The sequence below is a fragment of the Dermacentor albipictus genome, chromosome 3, assembly GCF_038994185.2.
Source record: "Dermacentor albipictus isolate Rhodes 1998 colony chromosome 3, USDA_Dalb.pri_finalv2, whole genome shotgun sequence".
In the NCBI taxonomy this organism is placed as follows: Eukaryota; Metazoa; Arthropoda; class Arachnida; order Ixodida; family Ixodidae; genus Dermacentor; species Dermacentor albipictus.
Window position 1 is genome coordinate 69,419,986 of NC_091823.1, and position 21,769 is coordinate 69,441,754.

Sequence of the window (21,769 nt, forward strand, 5' to 3'; positions counted from 1 at the left end):
TTGAATAATTGAATTGGAAGTGTTTGGGTCTTACCTGAGCACAGATATCTAAGAAACAATAACAGGGGTGCTGATAATGACATTGTACATTAATAGCAAGTCCTACTTCAAGCATGGCTTCCTATTCGAATTAGTCCTACTTCAAAATTAGGACCAATTCTTCTGTTCAGATGTGTGTCATCATCATGATTTGAAACATGAAACAGACAGAAACTGGTTAGAATACCTGTTGCACTAAATCACACGAGAGTACAAGGTGCAGTCACTCTGTAGCCTGTATATAAGTACATAAGTATAATCTACATTTCGAAGCCTAAATCAAGCCACAGTTACAAATGCAGGTGAACCTTGGAACACAACAATCCATTCTAGTTGTAGGATGTATAAGGCTGACATCTGTGCATTAAAAAGTAGTCCATATGCCTTCATGCCACATTTACACTGCAGTCAAGTAGCCAAATGTTATATTTGGAATAAATAAAGGTTCATGCCCTCCAAATGCTTAGAAATAATACAAACAAGCACCAGGAAACCCTAAATTATTCACTATAATAATTGTTTATGTGACTCACTTTCAGTTTTAATACCTAGGAGTTATATGTATTACAATGTCATGACAGATCTGCTCTTTCAGTTCGTGAAAGCACAGCCAGATTAAGTGCATGTAGCACTCTTGCACATTTTTTATGAGCAGCATCATCATACTTAGCATTATTGCTACACAGCATTAGAAAATTTTGCTGTTTACGATGACATGACAGTAATGTTGATGATGCCAGGTCCAGAACTTGAGGACCTACTTCAGTATTAAACTCAAATATCTCATAAGTGTTTTCCAGCCTTCATTCTTGCTAAGTGTCATTGTTTTAAGTGTAATAAGCATGTTGTAGAGTTTCGTACAGCTTAGAAAATATGTTCCAGTAGTCATTTAATAGGGTGCCATACTGTATGCATACACAATAGTAACCTTCTCCAATTCCTTTCCCTGTCTGTTTTGTGTTGCAGTCAATGCACTTAAGCACTGCCCAGCTTGTCCTTTCAATGAAAAGTGCTTTGCTTGAGTATCGTCTGCAGTTCCAGAGGCAACAATGCAGCGCCTTAGAGGAAAAACGCAAGGTAAGAATATCGAGTTTTCGTCTTCTCACTATTTCTTACCATGACCTGTTCTTGTTACAATTGGCCCTGTCTTTCAGCTCAATGCAGGTCAGGCGCCTGCACTAGATGTACTTGATGCAAAGCTCAAGGAAACAAGACGGGCTATTGAACTACTAAATACTGCCAATAGGGAACTGGATGAAGTTGGAAAGGTAAGTGATGAACATGTATGCGAACTGAACAAAACTGAAAGGTGCAGTCTAGTAAGAGCTATAGGTGTGAAAAGAGAGCCTTGTTCTGGCACTAACATATTTGACAGAATGGCTTGTTGGTGTGATAGACTTGACAGAGACAAGTGCTTTGATCAATAGAACATTTTTTGTCAAAACACTGATGCTGGATGTCCCATTACCTGTCACGGTGGCTCAAGGTCTGTAACAAACACAAGAAATAAAATAAAATAAACTGGCTCTCCCGTAATCGAGAATAGATGTAAGCATGAAATGGCAACCGGCAAAGCAGATTGGCTGGAGATGATACTAGCCACAATCATAAAATTTGGGTAGTGCATGTTTGCAACAGCACGCCCTGCCAAACCACACCTCACCACATCATACAGTGCACTGGTCCATATGGACGCTGCCCAGCTAGAAGAAGAAAACCAGCTGAAGGGGGCATGACAGGTAGTGAAAGATGCCAAGGAGACTGAGCGTACTGCCCAGCAAGAAGACGAAAAGTGCCTGAAGGAGGCGCGGCCAAACATCTCAGCAAATCTCGATTCCTGCTCCAGGATCTCAATGCAAGAGGTCACGTGTAGGGCCGCCACTGAGCAAAGGGCTGGCTTCATGTAGCATTCGCTTGCCAAGGCTGGCTGCGTGACGTAATGCTCTTTCCTAACTTTTTCCTTCCTCCATGATGGCAAAGCAACGCATCACAGGCTTCTGGTGCCATGCCGCAGCTCAGCGAGCGCTGTGCACCGAAGGCAAAGCAGCACTTCCAGACGCATCCAGCACCACGTCACACAGCACCTCGGCGAGTGCAGTATATCTGCGGCAAATTTCATTTCCCAGAATTGAAGTGTATGGTGCCCTGCATCTGCCTATTGAATGTCACTATTGGAAATGACAAATAAAACTTCAGCGTACTAGAAGTTACAGCTTCAATGATATTGTGAACAAACATTAGGAAGAACTCAAAAGCATTTTTTTTTAAGCTTGTTTGGGAATAACTAGCGTATGCAGTCCTGTGCACTCCTGGGGGATCTTGTTTTGTTCTTGCAACTTGCCTAGATGTTCTCGTTTGAGTGCCCAGATAACGGCTCTGGCTTTTTTGCTCAAGGTCTCTTGAACATTGCCAACCATGGGAGCTAAAAGCATTTCATGCTTAAAATTAAGCAGTGAAAACAAGCTAAAGGGCAGTTGCACACAGAAATAAAAAGAAGAGGGGGGGGGAGGAGCGCAGACTGTTGGGCCAGTTGGGGCATCATGTAGTGCCGTTGAGCGGAAATATGGGTGGGAAGAAATGGAGTAGACAGGACAGACTCTCACTTACAACTGAAGTTTAATGAAAGGTATTCCGGAGAGCGGAGGGCAGCATATGCACAGTCAAAAGGCTGATACAAAGCTCAAGCATAATCACATGCAAAAAATACTAACGCCCAAGGAGATGTCTAATTTCCTTATCCATCAAGGCAACTGGGGGGGGGGGGAGAGGGGGGGAAGGTAGTACTTCGTAGATTTACGCCAGTCCGAGCAATTCATAAACCTTTGAGGTATAATAATTAAATTAAAAAAACGCTGTAAGGGATTTCTCACACCCTTCAAACGTATGACAGTGCTCCTTTTGTTGGGGGCAGAGGTCTTGATGTCATCGTCACAGGTCTCCGAGGGCTGGTGATGATGGCCTGGGGCTCGCTATATAGCATCCTCGGCAGCTTTGTAGATTCTGAAGTCAACGCCGATGTGACACTGACAGTGCACTGGTCACGTTAGAACACGAACACTGAAGTGCTTGGTATGCCGCGCAAGCTCATATGTATCTTAGCCAACAGGCCCAGACACAATACCCACAAAATATATATAAATTGTAAGCAAGTCCTACCCTATGTAACCCTAATTAAAAAGCACCGCCTAGCTTCCCAGTGCACATGTGCACCTCAGTGCTACCAAGCTTTGAGGCATACCAGCTCATGACCGCAAACATGACAGACATACACATACACACAGTGATAACAGAACAAACAAGACACTTTATTGGGTCTTCCCAACAAGGCCCACTGGCTTCAGTCACTTGAAACACAGGCAGTAGGTAGGCCAGCAAGAAGCAGAGGTATTTACTTGTGCTTACTGCAGCAGACTGTGATGTCTGATTTTGTTTGCTATGTATGATTTCACTACTTCTCAGCCTCAATTTCGCAATTATGACATGTGCCTCAAGATCAGAAATTACAAAGTTAATTAGCATGGCTTAGTTAGATAAATTATTGCTGAACATTTTCTTGCTGCTAATGCCCCTGCCTGCAACGCTCCTTGCCCTGCCTGCAACGCTCCTTTCCATAAAATTTTGAGGAGTAGACATTTTGTGACCGAAAAGAGAGAGGGGTACATGCATTTTTTTCTTTTGTTGTTTCGACGCAGCCATTTGACTGCTACGTTTACCAATTTTGTATTTTGAACTTATTAACGAAAAAACTAAATGCAAGCTTGACGCAACTTCCTGTGATCACCAAATGTTGCCAGTATAAAGAAATGCACTGCTTACCAGTGTTAAAATGTGCTTGAAACATGTCAAATCAGCATCAGCCAATAAGAGCGCTTCCTGTGTGCATGTGTCAGCACTCAGCACTAATGAACCGTGATGGCAGTTTTTCCTCTTTTCGTGTGCTGCTTTCTTTTGCTTTTAGTTTTGCATGGTGAAATACTGTGCTGCAGTTGTCTGAAGCTCCTATCTCCTCTTTATCACGGTACCGAGATGGCTTCATCGTGTCAACGGAAAACTGCGCGATTCGCAGTATGGTAGCACATACCGAAGCCAGATTTTCTACACAATTTCGAAAGCAAAGTCTTCTTAGCTAACTTCACACGAGTTTGGCATATCTGGGATCTGGGTATCTTGAAAGCACTTCCAGAAAAAAAAATGCCCCTTTGCGCCTTCAGAGCATTGTGGCAAGCAGCAAATGATATCGAAATGTAGGTCTGAATGAGACAAGAAGTGATAATTAGTCACAGAAAAGGTTAAATTTATGATGAAGGTGTAATTATAGTTAATATAGTAGAAAATTAACATTTTTTAAAATGCCTGTAAAGGGTGCACTGCTGTAGAAATAGACACGTTGAGGCAAAGCCACTGTGTGGCACACTTTTAAGCAGAGCTAATGCAAGGCAATGATGTCCCAAAGCATCTGAAAGGTGGCTTTACCAATGTCCCCAGGAAGCTATAAGTAGTAGCAGAGTAAGTAAAATTAACTGTATGGGAATAATTTGCGCCAATGTAGTTGAAAAACACTGTCTCTGGGATCTACCTTAGAAGCCAGTGTGCTATGAGCTCCATACTAGTGAAGAAGCGATGGTTAGTCAAAGAGAAGGTAAAATGAATTATACGGGTGTAATTGTAGCCAATATAGCAGAAAATTAACTACATTCCTCTAAACGCCTGTAAAGGGTGCAGCACCGTAAATATAGACATGTTGAGGCAAAGTTGCTGCACAGCACACTTTTGGGATATGGAGTAAGTTTGCTTGGGCACAAGGCAATGATGACTGGAAAGTTGCTTCACCAGTGCCCACAAGAAGAGAGAAGTAGTGGCAAAGTAAGTAAAATTAACAGTATGGGCAAATTAGCGCCAATATAGTTCAAAAGCACTGTCTCTGCGATCAAGCTTACAAGCCCATGTACTGTGACTGCTATCCTTGTTGTTTAAGCTGAAGCTGGCCTGCATTATATGACCTGCCAGCTTCAGAAAGGGTCAACCAAGTGTGAATGGTAAAAAAGACGAGGTTGACATAATTGCATGTGAAATACAGTATGAATAATATATGAAATGACTGAATGATGAGCATGGAAAAGACACAGAAAGACAGAGGCTAGAGGTATAGTCAACATTTAATCATAGAATCATTTGACCCACTGTGTATGTCGACCTTGTCTTCTTTAGCATATACACTTGGTTGAACTTTTCTTTTTTGTCGACAGCATACTAAAAAGTGTGATTTTCTTAACTTCTGCTTCAAATGTCATTCTAACATTCCCCCACGTAATAACTGAACGCCTGGAAAACCTGAAAACAATAAATCAGAAACTTTTACCAAATCATCTGTTCTAATTGCTGAGTCCCCCAAAAAGGGGTAGGCAGTCAACCGGACTGGTATTGAAGTCCACAACCAATCTCCCCGGCAAGCTCTGCCAAACTCTGTCATCACCGGTGGCACATAGGTGTTCTACACTGTAGACGATTTGGCAGTGCCTACTGGTCAGATTGGTTGTGGATTCCCAACATTTTTCTTTTCTTGCCTAAAACAATATTCACTGGAGTTAAAACGTCTAGATCACAAGCTAATTCATTTGCTTGTGTCCTTGTTTTCATTGTTTTCCATGTCACATGAAAAACAATGGAAGTGAAATACAACCTTTGTCCATAAAGTTTCGAGACTGGTTTATAAACAAATGTTGGTGCGTATGTGTAGTGCCATCCCTTCAGGCTAACCTTAGCTATTTATGTTAATTGCTGTGGCAGCTGCTAGATGGCGCTACATGTAAGAAAGTATGTTACTAATCGTCTGCACACTCTACTGTGAGTGAATGTGGAGAGGTGGACGTCCACCTTGAACAGTGTGTAAGCATAAAATTCTGTGTGAAGCTTGGCAAGACAGCCATGCAGACATATGAGCTCCTTCATGATGCTTACGGCAACGAGACATTATTGCGGGCGCGAGTTTTCGAGTGGCACAAGAGGTTTGTGTTGGGGAGAATGTTGGTGGAAGACGACACAAGGCAGGGGCACCCTGCAACCTCACGGAATGAAAACAACGTGACTCGGATCAGGGAGATCGTACAGCAAGACCGCACCATTACAGTCCACATGCTATCAGATGCTCTCGACATTAGTAAGACAACATGCCACCAAATTTTGCTTGAGAACTTGGGGAAACGAAAGCTGAATGCCAGACTTGTGCCGCACTCCCTCACACAGGACCAGAAGGACACGCGGGCATTAGTGAGCGCTGATTTGCACTCTGAGGTAGAGAAAGATGCTGCATTCGTCGACAGCATCATTACTGAAGACGAAACGGGGTGTTTGCAATATGATCTTCAAACAAAGAGGCAGAGCGCAGCATGGTGGTCCACAAGCTCTCCGGCGTCGAGAAAGGTGCGGCGACAGAAGACCAAAGCAAAGACGATGCTAGTTTTTTTCTATGCCAGAGGTGTCATACACCACGAGTTCATCCCAAAAGGGCAGACAGTGAACCAGGAGTTTTATATCCGTGTGCTCCAACACATGCGTGATCCACTGCGACGCCGTCCCCATGACTTACGGGCATCTGGGCAATGGAGCCTTCTCCACGATAATGCAAGGCCGCACACTGCTCTCAGCGTGACAAAATTTCCCGTCAAGCACAGCATTACTGTACTTCCCCATCCGCCATACTCGCCTGACCTCTCTCCATGTGATTCTTTCCTTTTTCCTCGTGTGAAGAGAGCCCTAATAAGTTGCTGGATGAGGAGCATGGAGGCCATTCAAGATGCCATGACAAAGGAGCTGACAGCCCTGCCAAAAGAAGTGTTTTCCAACTGTTTCCAAGACCTCAAGAAGCGTTGGAAGCTGTGTATAGACTGCAAGGGAGACTATTTCAAAAGGGTGCTGCACAAATGATTGCAATGTTATACACATTTTTTTTAATGGACTCGGTCTCGAAACTTTACGAACAAAGGTTCTATTCTAAAATAAGATTTGTCATTGTACCTGGTCTCCTTTCATTTACAATAATTTCATCATCATCATCATCAGCCTGGCTACGCACACTGCAGGGCAAAGGTCTCTCATTAACTCGCGTTTGTTCCCTCACCCAATCTGCTCTCTTCTTATCCCCTTAACGTTACACCCATCATTCTTTCCATAGCTCGTTGTGTCGTCCTCAATTTAAGTTGAACCCTTTTCGTAAGCCTCCAGGTTTCTGCCCCATAGGCAAGTAGGTAAGACACAGCTGTTATACATATTCTCTTGAGGTATAATGGCAACCTTCTGTTCATTATCTGAGAATTCCTGCCAAACGCACCCCAGTCATTCTTATTCTTCTGATTATTTCAGTCTCATGATCCGGATCCACGGTCACTATCTGCCCTAAGTAGATGTATTCCCTCACCACTTCCAGTGCCTGGCTACCTATCGTAAACTGCTATTCTCTTCCGAGACTGATAAACGTTACTTTAGTTTTCTGCAGATTAATTTTTAGACCCACCCTTCCGCTTTGCCTGACCAGGTCAGTGAGCATGCATTACAATGGTCCCCCGAGTTACTAAGCAAGGCAATATCATCAGCGAATCGCAAGTTACTAAGGTATTCTCCATTAACACTTCTCCCCAATTCTTCACAATCCAGGTCTCTGAATACCCCCTGTAAACATGCTATGAATAGCATTGGAGAGATCATGTCTCCCTGCCTTTCAGCCAAATATTGCTTCTTCTTGGAAACTTTTAGAGCGCTTATGTGACACAGGAACGTTTTTAGGAAAAAATTACTTTGGTGAAACTTTATTCACACATTTGCTAACTTGTCTTCTTTCTCTCTATTTCTTTTTCTTTTTTTTTTTCGGAAGAGCCGGTGATGGCTGCTTTTGAAGTCTGGGACGCTTCATGTGGAATGAGCCAGTTATGGGTATAGTTAAGTGTTCTTATGGTGAAAGCTGTTTGTGACTAACCTTCCTTAGTTTTTTAGGCTTCCGGCAACGGAAACGGACTTAGAGATTTCTAACAAACCCATACGGGTACAGTGCGGCTGCGCGGATGTCAAAATGCGGTAGAACGCTCTCCGTGAACAATAGCGCGACATCAAGGTTATCGCAGTATATAATCAGGAGAGGTATTGTCGCTAAAAACAGCTGCGTTGTCGATGGGAACTGTCGATGTGCAGTTCATACACCCAAAGAACAACATGCGTACGAGGAGTGCTGGAGGGAACAGCAACGAGAATGAAAATGGCACCGGCGCGAAAGGAACACCAACGAAGAACGTTCCCCTGATGCTGAACGAAAACGACAATCGCAAGCCCTGGCACCTCTGAGCGAGCAACGACGTCAGACTCGCAACGCAAAAAATGACAACCATTCCACTTTGGGAAGATGGAATAGCAGCGAAATCACTTTGCTTTTTGTTTGAGAGCTGTGACTGTCGTCAGCTTTCGCTGCCATTCCATCTTTAGAGTGGTATGGTTGTCATTTCTTTGTTGTTTTTATTTTGAATGCATATATTTAGTTCTTATCAGGGACCATGTATACAGCTAAGCAGGTTCTAAATTTTTCTTTATTTTATGTTTTAAGTGAATATGTATTCTGATTTTAACATTGCAGTTAAAATAAAATGATAGGCATAATAATAGCGCATTTATTCATCAAACTGGAACAGGAATGAAGTAGCATGTACACACAAGTACAGGTGCGGGAGATATTGAGTCTACACTGCAACCATAAATTTCATGCCCAATCAAGTCACAATTACTTAATTAATCTGGTTATAATACACATGCATGTATTCTCCCAGTCTTTTTGTGTTGTTAATACACACCCTTTTCTTTTTTGTTTATCACCTTAAGTTTAGAGAATGCCCTCTCAACATTTACACTTGAAGCAGGCGAGCTAAGGAGGCGAAGTGCTGCAGTACCTAATGTTAGCCAATCAGTTAAATATGATCATAAAAAGACAGCGAGTACCACACCGTCGAGGACAGCATACTGCAAATATTGACACAGCTCTTGCTGAAAGGCTTGAATCGCGTCAGTGCCACAAACAGCAAGTTTGAAGATTCTCTCATAGATCGAGTAACATTTGAGAAACTCAGTTATTTATGCACTCAGCAGTTGAAGGAACTGATCTTTTTCAATTCAAATTGAATTCCGCAGAATGACTTTGGCAGTCCATTATTATTTTTTTTCCAATTTAAATCAAGAACACTAAATCCTAGTTATGAGCTTGCAAATTCTCTGATCCTGAACCAAGAGGCGAGATTTCAATATATTTTGGTTTGGACAGAGCAAAATGCATCAGTATAAAAACAATTAAGCAGATATGCTTAGGGCCAAACCATTAAAAGCACATTTTCAATCTAAGCATTGTGTCTACTATGCCATGGCCACTCTGTGCAAGCAAATGGACAATACAGAAAGCAGAGCTACTAGTCTAAAATAACTATTTGCTTTATTTTCTAAAACTGCAATCAAACTGCCAGTACAACAATAATGAAAGTATCTTAAAAGCTTACTTTACTTCCCTTGCCTGTTGTTACTAATATGATTTTTCGTGTTTAACAACATTCACTCACGATTACAGTACTCTCTAATGCGAAATTTTAGCGCAGCTCTATACGTGCTTTCATTACGCGATATATTGAAGGAAAGAATTTGAAAGAGACATGTAGCAGAGTTGGCGATCATCGAAAATCTGATCTGCGGATCAAACACATCTGCTTTTATACATGACTCGTCAAAGGTTCCTGTGTAATTGCTGGTGCTGCATGGCTTCCATAAAGTACTACACAATTTGCGTTGTGCATACAGTCAGATTACAAAGCATTTGCAAACCATGACAATCAAAAGAAGTGTTAACGAGACCAAACCAAACAAACCAAACTAGCATGAGCAAGAGCTGATGCGAGTAGATGATAATAGGAAACGAGCAGTCCGGCTGAGACCAGTTAGGAGTACGCATAGAGCGGTTGGGCGGACCTGCAGGACACCAGTTTCCTGTGCGCACTCAACTACTGAAGGGGCGTCTCTCATTGGTGTCCGCATTTCGGGCCTCGCATCTTTCATATCCTGCTTCACGTTTGCTTTTTCATCTTGCCCCGTGCTCGTTCGCTTGGTTACGCTGCTGCCGCTCACTGCAGGAACAGGCACCTAAGAACTGCACTCTAAAATGTACCATATTTACTCGATTGTAAGGCGCACCTGTCTTCTATGACCAAAAAAAAAAACCTTGATTGGAACGCACACTCGTTTGCCATGACCTAAAAAGAGACAAGTCTTTTATAGTATCGTGTACTCATTCTTTCATACAGAAATACAACTTTCTCATTTGGAAAAGCAAAGATTTACTCCTAATGCACTAAAGTTACGATAAATAAAAAAAAGTCACAGTTTCGCCCGAGAGGCGAAGCATCGATTGCGATAGCAAATTAGTAGACAGCTATACAAAAAGTAAGGATATTAGTTTTATCAGTCGTATAAACTTGTAAACATTCGCTCCTAAAACTAAACTAACAAGCACAGTGGCGTAGCCAGAAATTTTGTTCGGGGGGGGCTACGCCACTGGCCCAATATATATATATATATATATATATATATATATATATATATATGTAGCTGCACGTTGCAGCTCAGCCTCCTCCTTAAGAGGAAGCTTTAGCTCAGGCGCTCCTATTTAAGTACATGTAGAAGGGGAATTCGTTTTTCCCTGCAACCACTACACCAAACTTGAGGAGGTTTGCGGCATTTAAAAGAAAAAGTTTAATTCTAGTGACTACTGGCTTCGAATGTTTCATTTAGGAGGTCAATTATTTATTAAAAATTGGCCAAAATTGAAAATTTTCAGGAAATGAAACTATCAAGTTTAAAACTCAACTCAACGTGACTCAACAATGAAAAATGATATCACAATTCTGTGAATTGCATCTAATAGTACATCTACAGCGGACAAAATAGATATGTTACACATGAATCTCAAAAAAAAATTAGTATTGTGGAAATACGGCTTTTGCAGAACCCTTGTACACAACGTAACCAATTCGCGTAAGATACAAATTGACACAGCAAACTTGTCTGCTTTGACTGTTATAATAAATGCCGTTTACAGAACCACAATATCTGTTCTTCATGCATAGCTATTAGTTTGTAAACGCCGTGGTTCTATTTTTTCAAACTTTCGAATTTTCCAAAATATTTTAAACAAAATTCAGGCCCTAAATCGAAGTTCTGTTTGCAACAGACACTAGGATTTAATTTTCTCTCTCAACTGCAACCAATTTCAATAAAATCGATTAGCAGGATTACCTCAGAAAAGCGTTTCTGCGTTTTACAAGTATTTGAGTAGGCCGCGTCGGATTGGGCCCGAGCTAAAGCTTCCTCTTAAACAATTTATCGAGGGATCAAATACATGAATAAAAACTGCATTATCTGCAAACGAATTCTTGAAAGCTACGCTCTGTAAATACAAGTAAAATATGTTTTTTCATAAAATATTATACTCGTATGTGCCAAAAATTGTGCCCAACATAACTAACGTCAATGCTTCCATGTTCTTTGTCTATTTATTAAGTAAAGAAAATATCACACGAACTTTAGAACTATATCAGTTCGAAACCAGGAAAGCAGTGCATGCAGCTGATATGAAAAATTAAAAGGCAATGAACTGAACAAGTTGAGGACAAATATCTTAATGAAACTTTGCCATTCAAGAACCGTGCTTACATTCTTGTATATATGCAATGGCCAGTGAAAAATCTCAATGTCGCTGTCGTTTGTTCCAATGTATTACGCAGGAGTAGCTGTCCCTTGTCGTGTATCGTGAGTAATTGCACCGAAGTTATAGTCGCGACAGAGAGCACGTATAAAAAGCAGGAGTTCTGCAAGATATATGAGGGCAAGTCAATAGAATGAGCCAACAACGGGGTACTTTATTTAAAAGTAGTCTTCATGAGAATTTAGACATTTGTCCTATTGATTAACGAGTTGCGTGATTCCCGTCTTATAAAACTTCTTGGGTTGCTGCTTCAAAAAGTCTGTATCTGGTTCTCTTGAGCTGTTTTTTCGGTTGCCCCAAAATGTAGAAGTCGCAAGGTGACAGGTCTGAGCTGTATGGCGGATGTTGCAGCGTTTCCCACTTGAACTTTGCCAGTTTTGTATTAACCACATAAGCGATGTGGGGACAGGCATTGTCGTGGAACAAGATGACCCCATTCGTCAATTTTCCACGTTGTTCGTTCTTGATTGCGACACGCTGCCGTTCTGGCGTTTCACAATATCGGAAACAATTGATAGCCTCTCAAGATTTAGCAAATTCTATCAGTAATGGACCCTGTCGATCGAAAAAAAGTCAACAACACCTTTCCAGCGGAAATGATGGCCTTTACGTTCTTTGGGCGTGGTAAATTCGAATGTTTCCGCTGTAAGCTTTGCCGTCGTGTTTCAGGCTCGTAGTAGTGGCACCAAGGTTCGTCCCCGATCACAGTTGCAAACAAGAAGTCGTCATGCTCATTGTGATACCCGATCAGATTAGTCAAGGCAGCGCGAAACTTCTCCGTCTTCTCGCGATGGATAAAAATCTTGGGGATCCATTGCACACCAAAGAGCCGATAACCGAGAAGCTCATGAATTATGGCGTGAACCGAACCGTGACTGATGTTCAGACGGTCTGCCAGTTCATCGATGCTTATCCTCCGTTCTTGTTTCAGCAGCTCATGAACCTTTGAAATTGTGTGGGGGGTGATTGCGCGATGGTTTTGGCCCGGTCTTGGAATGCCTCTGCAACGCCCTTTGAACCGTTTGCTCCAACGCTTCACAGTGGTCAATGAAATGCAGTGTTCAACGTACACGGCAGTCATATGGTGATTAATTTCTGTTTTGGAAACACCTTCAGCTGTCAAAAACTTCGCGACACCGAGTTGTTCAACTTTTGAAGTGTCCATTATGTGACGCAACCATATTCAACCCAGTGTATGAGAGCATTAAAGAACATTTATCTTCACACCTGCGTGTCACTTTTGTAAATGAGACATGCCGTTCTCCTACGCGCATGCCTCGCAGATAATGAACCGAACCATTATTGCGCGGTTAGGGTGGGCTCACTTTCATTTGACTCGCCCTCGTACATTAGAAATGCAAAGATACAATGGGATATGCAAATGCGATAATACGGCTTGATAAAGGACAAAAAAGTGTCACTGGAAACAAAGTTCACTGCGTGTATACACAAAACCTCGCAACAAGATATTTAAGTATACGTATAAGTCTCCAATGAGTCTATAGATGTAACTGTATAAGTTAACTGTATATAATGCGTCTAATAACTGTATAACTGTAATAACTGTATATTGCATATATAATACTGTAATAAAGAAGTAACTGTATATAATGCGTCAAACAAGGCAAATAAACATGTTGCACAATCATAGATTCACAGAATCCTAGATTCCGCCCCCATTCCATCCACTCCCCCCGATGTATTGCGCGCGACGGAAGGTGGCTCGCTTGCTCCCGGCTTTTGTCCTTTGCGCACGCAAGACTGAGCCACCATCGTCGGCTCACCCATTCCATCTCCCCTCCTACGCTTTCACTTGCACATACAGCATGCAGCGCATGGTCACGATGTTATCACCCTTGGACTTTATACGAAACATGAGGGCGATGGCAGGAAAGCGCCTGGAGTGTCCATATAATTGCTTTCGCAATAATATAATAAACGTATCCGGCAACTGAAGCGTGCCGTCGCCCATTACTTTCCGCAAAAGAAGTATCAAAATCGAACTTTCACCATGCGACAATTCGCTGCGCCGCAACAATGTATTTTTTTTCTGTGAGGCGGAGGCACCGAAATGAAAAAAAAAAAACGCATAGGAAAGTATCTTGGCCAGAATATAATGCCTACTTCGGGCACCTAATGGGGCTATGGAAGGAATACCGAAGAAAACATGAGACACTTGGTCCACTGAGAACCATACGCATACTGCTCAGTATCCTACAGCGGCGAAAGAAGACTTTCCGGAAAGGTTCCGCTCAAGGAATGCGGTGCAATCCTTCGAGTCCCCACAGTGATGGCGGCGAGCGACCATTGTTTCTTTTTCTCGTCTGCTAGCCAGAAAGGGTCCAAAACTCTGTCCGGTGAAAATCCACTCGGCCAGAGCAAACCGAACGCGCACCGAAGTGTACCGCACGGTGGTCGGGGCCATACGAGAAAAACGTATGCGCTCTGGTTGGCTCTGGCAACCCGCGGGTAGGGTAGCGAGAACAAAAAAAAAAATTGAAGAGGCTCATTGTGTCCTCGCGAATAAAAGTCAAAGTAGGAAAAGTAAATAAGAACGTATTTACTTTGGCTTTAGTGTCTTGACATGGATGTTCTGGCGTAGGTTAAAAAAAATGGTGATATTTTTTTATGTGACATGACGGCACAAATGAACCACCCCAACGCTTCGTCTCATTGGACCTCGCTGCCTGCTTTGTCAACTCGTCTGCTAGTGTGTTGATTTGGCTTGTCTCGTTGTATGTTCCGATGTAAGACTTTGGAAAAGTCAATAGACCTTTGGCGTCAAATGTTTATAACAACATTAAACCCACAAAGTTCCGCAATTGAAAATCTAAAGCACAACTTTGGAAATGTCAATGCACCTTTCACATCAAGAGCTTATGAGATTTATACCCATAAAGTTTCGCAATTGATATCCATGCGCTCCATAGATTCTGTGGCCTCAGTGAGATGCCGTGGTGAGCCCGCTCACCATCAAAGCACCCTTGAAACTTTTTGCTCGGATGGGACTGCTTGGCGTTATGTGACTCCCGGCGTATGGGCGTTGCCACGAAATCCAGCCCGAGTTTGCAATCTTCGCGGTTAAATGTCTTTTCGAGCGTCAAAAAGACATTCTAGACAAAATCAAGAGTGATTTCCGGCGCCGGGGGTCGCTTTGGTCGGCGGTGCATGGACAGCACGAAAAAATTTCGGGGGGGGGGGGGGGCTGAAGCCCCATAAGCCCCCCCCCCCCCTGGCTACGCCCCTGAACAAGCATGGTGTCACGCATGCACAAGCAAACATGAACACATCTCACTCAGTGACCACAGAAACTCTTTATCAAAACACTGGAGGGAAGAAGTGCAGTAGCAGGAGCGAGTGAATTGAACTCTGTGTGGCTTCTTGCTTCAACGCGAACTAAGTGACCAGAACATAGCGAGGTGCGCTAGATGCATAGACTGTCTACATCGCAGATCGCACTTAAGATAGGGGCAGCGCAGTTGTGCCATACGCAGCAGCTGCTGCAGTGGAACTGCAGTGGCTGTAGTAGTGGAGTTTAAATCTGCGTGCGAAAAATTGTACAGAGACAGTACTCAGCAAGAGCAACTTCAAAGGGCACAATTGGGACTGGTGTGTGCATTTTGGCCAACAGCTTGGCTTGGTTGGACCGCTGTGGTCAAGCTAATGTACCGATTGTGTGTTTGGTTATGAGCAACGGTGCGAAATACGTGTATGTAATTTATTTTTGTTCCCATGCCAGGGTATCATGCCTGCATTGGGTCATCAAAATCCAGGGAAAACTCTTTGCTGGCCTGTGAGAGGCTTCCCACTTGCATTTATGTTGCACAGACATGATGGCGATATTTTTTCAATTATCAGTGATATAATAATGTAGAATATAATGAATGCATTCTCGTGTTGGGTGTGATTTCATTATATCGAGATTCAGCTGTACTTATTACCAGGCAACCAATAGAGAAGTTTGTATTGTTGCTTAATTTAGCTTGTTATACTTGTTATTTTATATTAGTCAGTCCTGCCTCTGTATTGCTTTAACTAATATTGTATTAACAAGAATTATGAAAGCCTGTAATCATGTGTATTTATTTATGTGCTACTCCTCTCTATAATGCCTCAGGCCATGAAGGTCACAAATGGATGAATGAATAAATAAATAAGTAAATATATATTTGCATAAGTTGCTGACAAATGCTCATGTTTTGGTGGGCTCATCCTGTCCACCATACCACAGCACTGATGGAGACACGGTGCCTGCAACATTGGTACGCTGTAGCAGAGCACTCTTCCTCTGCTCCACTGGTGTTTGCATTGCAACGTACATGCTGCCTGTGATAATCACAAGTTCTGGAATCAAGTGCAAAAAATAAAATAAATGTGCAGCAGAGGAAAGAATACACCATGGTGGGCCCATTAAGTCTTTCCCTATCACAGGGAAAGACTTTTTGTAGGTTATGCCAAATTTCTTTTTTCTTGAAGGAACTAATGCACTCATTATTTTAAGTAATACATAAACAAAAAGTAGTACGAGGGCAGTTTTCACGCATAAAATTTTTATTAACGAAAGCTACTGCAGTGAAATGCAAAGATTGTGAAATCGTTCCCCACCTGCGGCAAGTTGTTTTTTCATCCACTTTCATTTCCATTAATTTATCGTTTCTTTATTCCATTTATTAAGCACAAGTAATTTCTCCTATGTTGTCCTTGGTGTCAGTGTTTGTTGGTTTCTTATGATATGACAGAATCAAGATTGTGTGATAAAAGTGAATAAAGTTTGTAAAGACACGCTTGTATCTTCTAAGAAAAATGTGTAACAAATTTATGAAATATACAAGATCTATTGCCATCTAATAGGCACTACCTACGAAAAAGTCAAATGTTTTCATTGACCAAGTATTGCACTACAAAAATTTAACTGCAAGCGCTACAGTTGGGCGTGTTGGGCTGCAGCCGCCGATGTTTCGGGCTGGCTTGCCTCGTCGTCGCTCTCAAAGTCCGAGGAATAGGCAGCATCCTCAGACTCTCTGCTGTTCGATCCATCAATAAAATCAGCCGGATACGCAGCAGAATCACGAGATCTGCAATCTTTCAAAGCGCATGCATCGCTCCTGGAGGCAGCCATTTTTGCTTTCTACTTTGACATTCAAAAGCGTGATCAAAGCGCGTTCAAAAATTACTGCCTGGCAGGAAAACATTGAACTGCTCAGAAAACAAAAATGTAGTTCTCGTTTGCATCCAATGATGTAGTGTCCGTGAGCAGCACGGAAGGTATCGAAAGCGGCGTTTCAAACCATCAATAGCAAGTGGCTATTTTTGCTTTCTGCCTTTATGATCACGAAACTTCAAAGCATGTTCAAAAATTACCTCCTAGTGGGAAAAAAAGCCAACTGCTTAGAAAACAAAACTATAGTTCTTCTCCTTCGTGTCCGATAGTGCAGTCTGTCCGTGAGCGGCATGAAAGGTCTCGAAAGCAGCATTTCAAAACATCGATAGCGGGCTAACCATGTCCACTGGGTGCTGTACGGAAAGAGTTAACTATGCATATTAGGGCACATTGCATCTACTGCTGCCTGCAAGCTGCAGGATTTTTTCGTGTTGTAGGAAAGCCTGTCAAGTATTGTCAAGCATTCGTTTCCATGATAACTTTACAGTATCATGTTGGTGTCTCTAAACTTAATGAGAAATCAAGTGCTCATAACAATTTTCACAGTAATTGAGTTAGGAGAATCAAACAGTCGTTGGAGTCCTGGTTCTTTTCCTTCAACTCCTTAATGCTTTGGATGAGCTGAGCTTGTCAACGCGAGACTGGTAAACTTTGTTTGGAGGAGCTCAGCTCGTTCACAGCAATATTTTCATTTTCAAAACAATTTAGATGAATGGAGTGTGTCAACTTATTATTTTTTTCTTCTACTACATAGATAGCTGCACTTTGTCAGTGCTCAAAGATGGCATTTTTGAAATCACACTTTTTCGATGCCTATAGCTGGAGCTTTTCAATGATGCCGTCTCCCACTGACAGCTCACTCATGGGTCATGCAGGGCCTGGTGCTAACTGTGTGGCAAAGCTTTGTGCGCTTTTCCATGCTTCATGAAATTTCGCGCACTTCTTGACCTGCCTCAGCGGAGGAAGAACTGGTGAAAAAGTTTCTTTGGTGCCAAACTTTGCTTTGCATAGTAGTTGACTTTGATGGACTGTATTAATAAAGCATTTTCCTTGTTTCTGGGTTGCAAACCGGAGACCGATGTCTGGTTAACCTCCCTGCCTTTCCTTTCTCCTTGTTTCCGACTGTACCATCTGTGGCAATGACAAATACATTATATTGCTTAGTGAAGCAAAAAAATCATGTCTGCATGCATGATGTATGAAGTAAATTGGTTTAAAATGCTTGAGCAGTGTTTTGGAGAAAGGCAATATTTAAGATATGCCATCGAAAAAGAAGCAAAATTAGGTCAGTTTTGATAAGAGTAATAAAGCACTCAAGGAGTTAAGGAAATCTCGACAAAATGTGAATAAAGCTTTTAATACAGTGAAGTATCTTGCAGGGACTAAGGGCTCCAGCAGTGGCAGAAGCCCTATTCTAATGCCTTGAAGCAGTGACACTTATGAAGGGCAGCTTCTCATAATGTTTTGTCAGTGATGGCACCTATGTACAGCTGTGCATCAGAGGAGGGTCTAATGCAAGCTGTTTTCTTTTCCTCCTTGGCATGAACAGAAAATGCAGAAGAACCAGAAGCTGAATAGGCTTGTGCAAGTTCTACCACTTTTGAGGCTGCGACTCAAACATATGCTGCCTCAGCAGCGAGGGGCAAACAAACAGCATCCTGAGCAACTCCAAGGAGAAGAACAGCAGCAGCCTCAACAAGACCAGCTTCAGGAGCCTCAACAGAACCAGCAACAGTAACGAACAGTTACATGTAGGCATATGTGTCCACAGAAGGTCATTCTCTGCAGCAGCAATGACAGTCTCAGTACCAGAACTATTGTGCATCCTAGTGCAGCAGCAAAGGACTGTGGTGTCGTAGGTTCAGAGTAATTGTTACTGATGCTTATGGGTGCTGGGTATCACAACAGACTTCCACACAGTTGATTCATCACTGCGTGCAAACCAGCTGATGGAGGTTTTCCAGCAGCTGCTTATTTTGACACACCTTGTGTTGGAACCATGGCATAGGACAATGAGACAGTGCTTTTTTTTTTACTTGTTACCTTCAGTCCTCAGGCTAGTCCTTGGAGCACTGTGCTTCACCATTCATTCTTCTAGTGCACGATACTGTGCCTGCAGAGCACTGTTTACTGTAAGACTAGTGCAAGCTGCCTTGGAATTTGGAGCATGCATCATTCAGACACAGTTGGCAGAACACAGTATCTTTGAGAGAGCCAAGTTAAGCTCCACCATGCCAAAGGCTTCAGATGCAGAAATGGGAATTGTGCTGAAATTTTGTTCACCATTCAATCTACTGCAGGTTGATTCGGCACCCTTGTCACCATGGTAACAACCAACATTGTTGGTAGTTGCTTGAATATTGCTTACTAAGATGGCATGCCCGCGGTCTTCCCATTATTTAGATGGTCCATTGTCATTTCCTCTGGTCATGGCTGTTAGTGCCACAGATGGTGAGGAACCCTCAATGTCTTATTGTCTTATTCAATGTCTTATTGCTGTGGTGTGATTGGGGCCCCCTGCATTGATTCCTAAAGTTGATGCTACCACATTTGTGATTTTGGTGAGTGATACTGCTCAAGTATCCTGCTGAAACAGCTGGCCTGTCTTTCAGTACATCCAGTTGTTATTCCTGTGTACGAGATCTGGCAGTGCAACTTCTCTAGATGTCGTTGTCATTGCTGCACTTTTTTTTTTCCAGTTGTGAAGACATATTGTCAAAAGTTATAATTTGTAGCAGTGTTCTGTTGATCATCATGTTCATGTTTCTTCAGAATTTGCATTGTGCATACATGCCACAGAACGGATATTTACTTGTTAGTTATTTTATGTTTGTGCTGACAACATGGGCTTTTATCTTGAAGCACTTTTAATCGAACATATTTATTTTAAATTCTTTGTGAAAACTAAAATGAAAAGAGTTCCTTATCATATGCCTAATAGCCATAGGTACTTTAAGCAATGAGCTGTTCATCATGCTATTCAGAAAAGCCCATGTTGTACATTTAAGGGCTGTCAGGGTATATTGAAATGGTACTGAGTTGCATAATTGGTTGCGAATGCTCTGTACAGTGCAATCATGAAATACCCTAGTGATGGTGTGGATGCATAATTGAACTGGAAAAGAAGCCAGAGTGTCTATCTTCTTGTTACGTGAGTAGGGTTCAGTGTTTGTGCACTTTTTATTAAAGCCAAAACTGAAAGCTGCTGGAAGTGTACCTCAATTAAATCTTAATTGAAGAAGTTGGTATCTAAAGAAGGTGGATCAATTATGCATTGTACCAAGTACTTCTGAAGCTTTTTCACTTGGAAGAAGTCACCATTTGATTAGAACTTGTTGACTAATATTATTGGCACTAAAATTACTTTTGCACTTATTTTGCCATTACAAGTTGCTTGTGATTGAATTAAGGTATAAGTGGTTTAATGGTATAAATAAGGTTGTTTGAGATCAAGGCACATCTCATCAGTAGCCTTTCCCTTTCTTTTTTTTAAACATGTTTGTTCATATCTGCTTCCTGTCAGTAACTTTGAGCACCTGGTGTAATGTTTGTTGCCATATGTCTGGGCTGATTTTACTTTGAATTCGTACCAACTCGCCCAACTATCAGTTCTGCTGCAACTCTGACTTTGCTTGAATGAGGAAAGTAACATAAAGGTTTAGGACAAAGCAGTTTGGGTTACACTTGAGACATAGAAGGTGTTGCTGTAAAAGATTGTGAATCTCTAGGCTGGTCGCTTAACCTTAAAGTGATTAGTCAGATTTGTAGTAAAAAACAGTGGCAGAAACAGAGCTCAAAGATTCTTGTTTCAGATAAAAACTTAAGGATGTATGTGAAATCAGAAAACCATAAAACCTGAAAACCCTGAGCCTTGCAGATGCTCAGTGAGCATACTGTTTCACTGTTATATTTTTCAGGTTGGTCTTCCTGCAGAGCAATTTAGTTTTGGTTTTGACTTGTTCTGGCTTTTAATTTACACATCATTCACTTCACAGCCAGTGTACATTTATTCATTTTAGGGTCAAGCAGGTAAGACTATTTTCCTACCTCTTGTCCATTTTAACCAGACAAATTTCATAGCGGTACTAATTGTCACTTATGTGCAGCTTTGTTTGTCTCTGTTTCTTTAGCTGGTGTTTTAGCACTCAGATGTATTGGTCAAGAATGGGAAGCTCTTATGCTACTAAAGCTTTCTGCAAAAATTTATGTAGATGTGTTACACCTGGCATAACATGCCAGACCAGGTGTGACAGTGCTCTGACATTTTTTCATAACCATTTAATTTCTATGTGAACTGTGTTGGTCAAGAAGTTTGTTGACTATGTCTACGCCACTTGCCTGTCATAATATAAGGAAAACCATACATTCATTCATTTATTAGCAGATGAGAATAAATTTGTGTAAATATTGCATATTTTTTCACCTCAAAGATGGTGCCGTTTTGTTTGCTGTGCATATTGGGCAGTGGCCACAGAGCTTGCTCAGTTGTCAGAACATTTATGGCACCGTGTGTGACCGACAACAGCGCTGCGAACGGCGCTTCGGTGACGTCAGCTGGAAGCCTCGCCTTCGTTGTCTGCTATGCTCCGGCCGAAATGCCTGCATTTTCACTTGCTTGCTCACGCTGTGACTGCGTGCTTGTGTAGCATTGCGTTCTTTAATATTACCTTTTTTTCTTTTTCAAGTTTTAGTTTTATTAATGTCAGCATTTGGATGCTAACAAACTTTGTATCTTTGACAACAACCGTTGCGGGCAGGGGCACGATCTCGCGACTCAGTCACCAAACATC

At 42.0% G+C, this 21,769-nt stretch overlaps 1 protein-coding gene and 1 long non-coding RNA gene across 9 annotated transcripts in view; one reads left to right on the forward strand and one right to left on the reverse strand.

Annotated features, from left to right (window-relative positions):
* The window catches only part of LOC135918999 (transcriptional regulator ATRX homolog), a 145,771-nt gene extending 125,417 nt beyond the window's left edge, over positions 1 to 20,354 (forward strand). For all 8 annotated transcript variants that reach the window (XM_065452736.2, XM_065452737.2, XM_065452733.2 and 5 more), the window contains 3 exons: positions 1,006 to 1,116; positions 1,194 to 1,307; positions 18,529 to 20,354. In XM_065452736.2, coding sequence (XP_065308808.1) covers positions 1,006 to 1,116; positions 1,194 to 1,307; positions 18,529 to 18,717 — 414 coding nt within the window. In that variant the 3' untranslated portion in view covers positions 18,718 to 20,354. The remainder of the gene's footprint in view (positions 1 to 1,005; positions 1,117 to 1,193; positions 1,308 to 18,528) is intronic.
* Positions 1 to 21,769, reverse strand: part of LOC139057410 (uncharacterized) — a 166,244-nt gene that overhangs the window by 91,852 nt on the left and 52,623 nt on the right. The window lies entirely within an intron of this gene.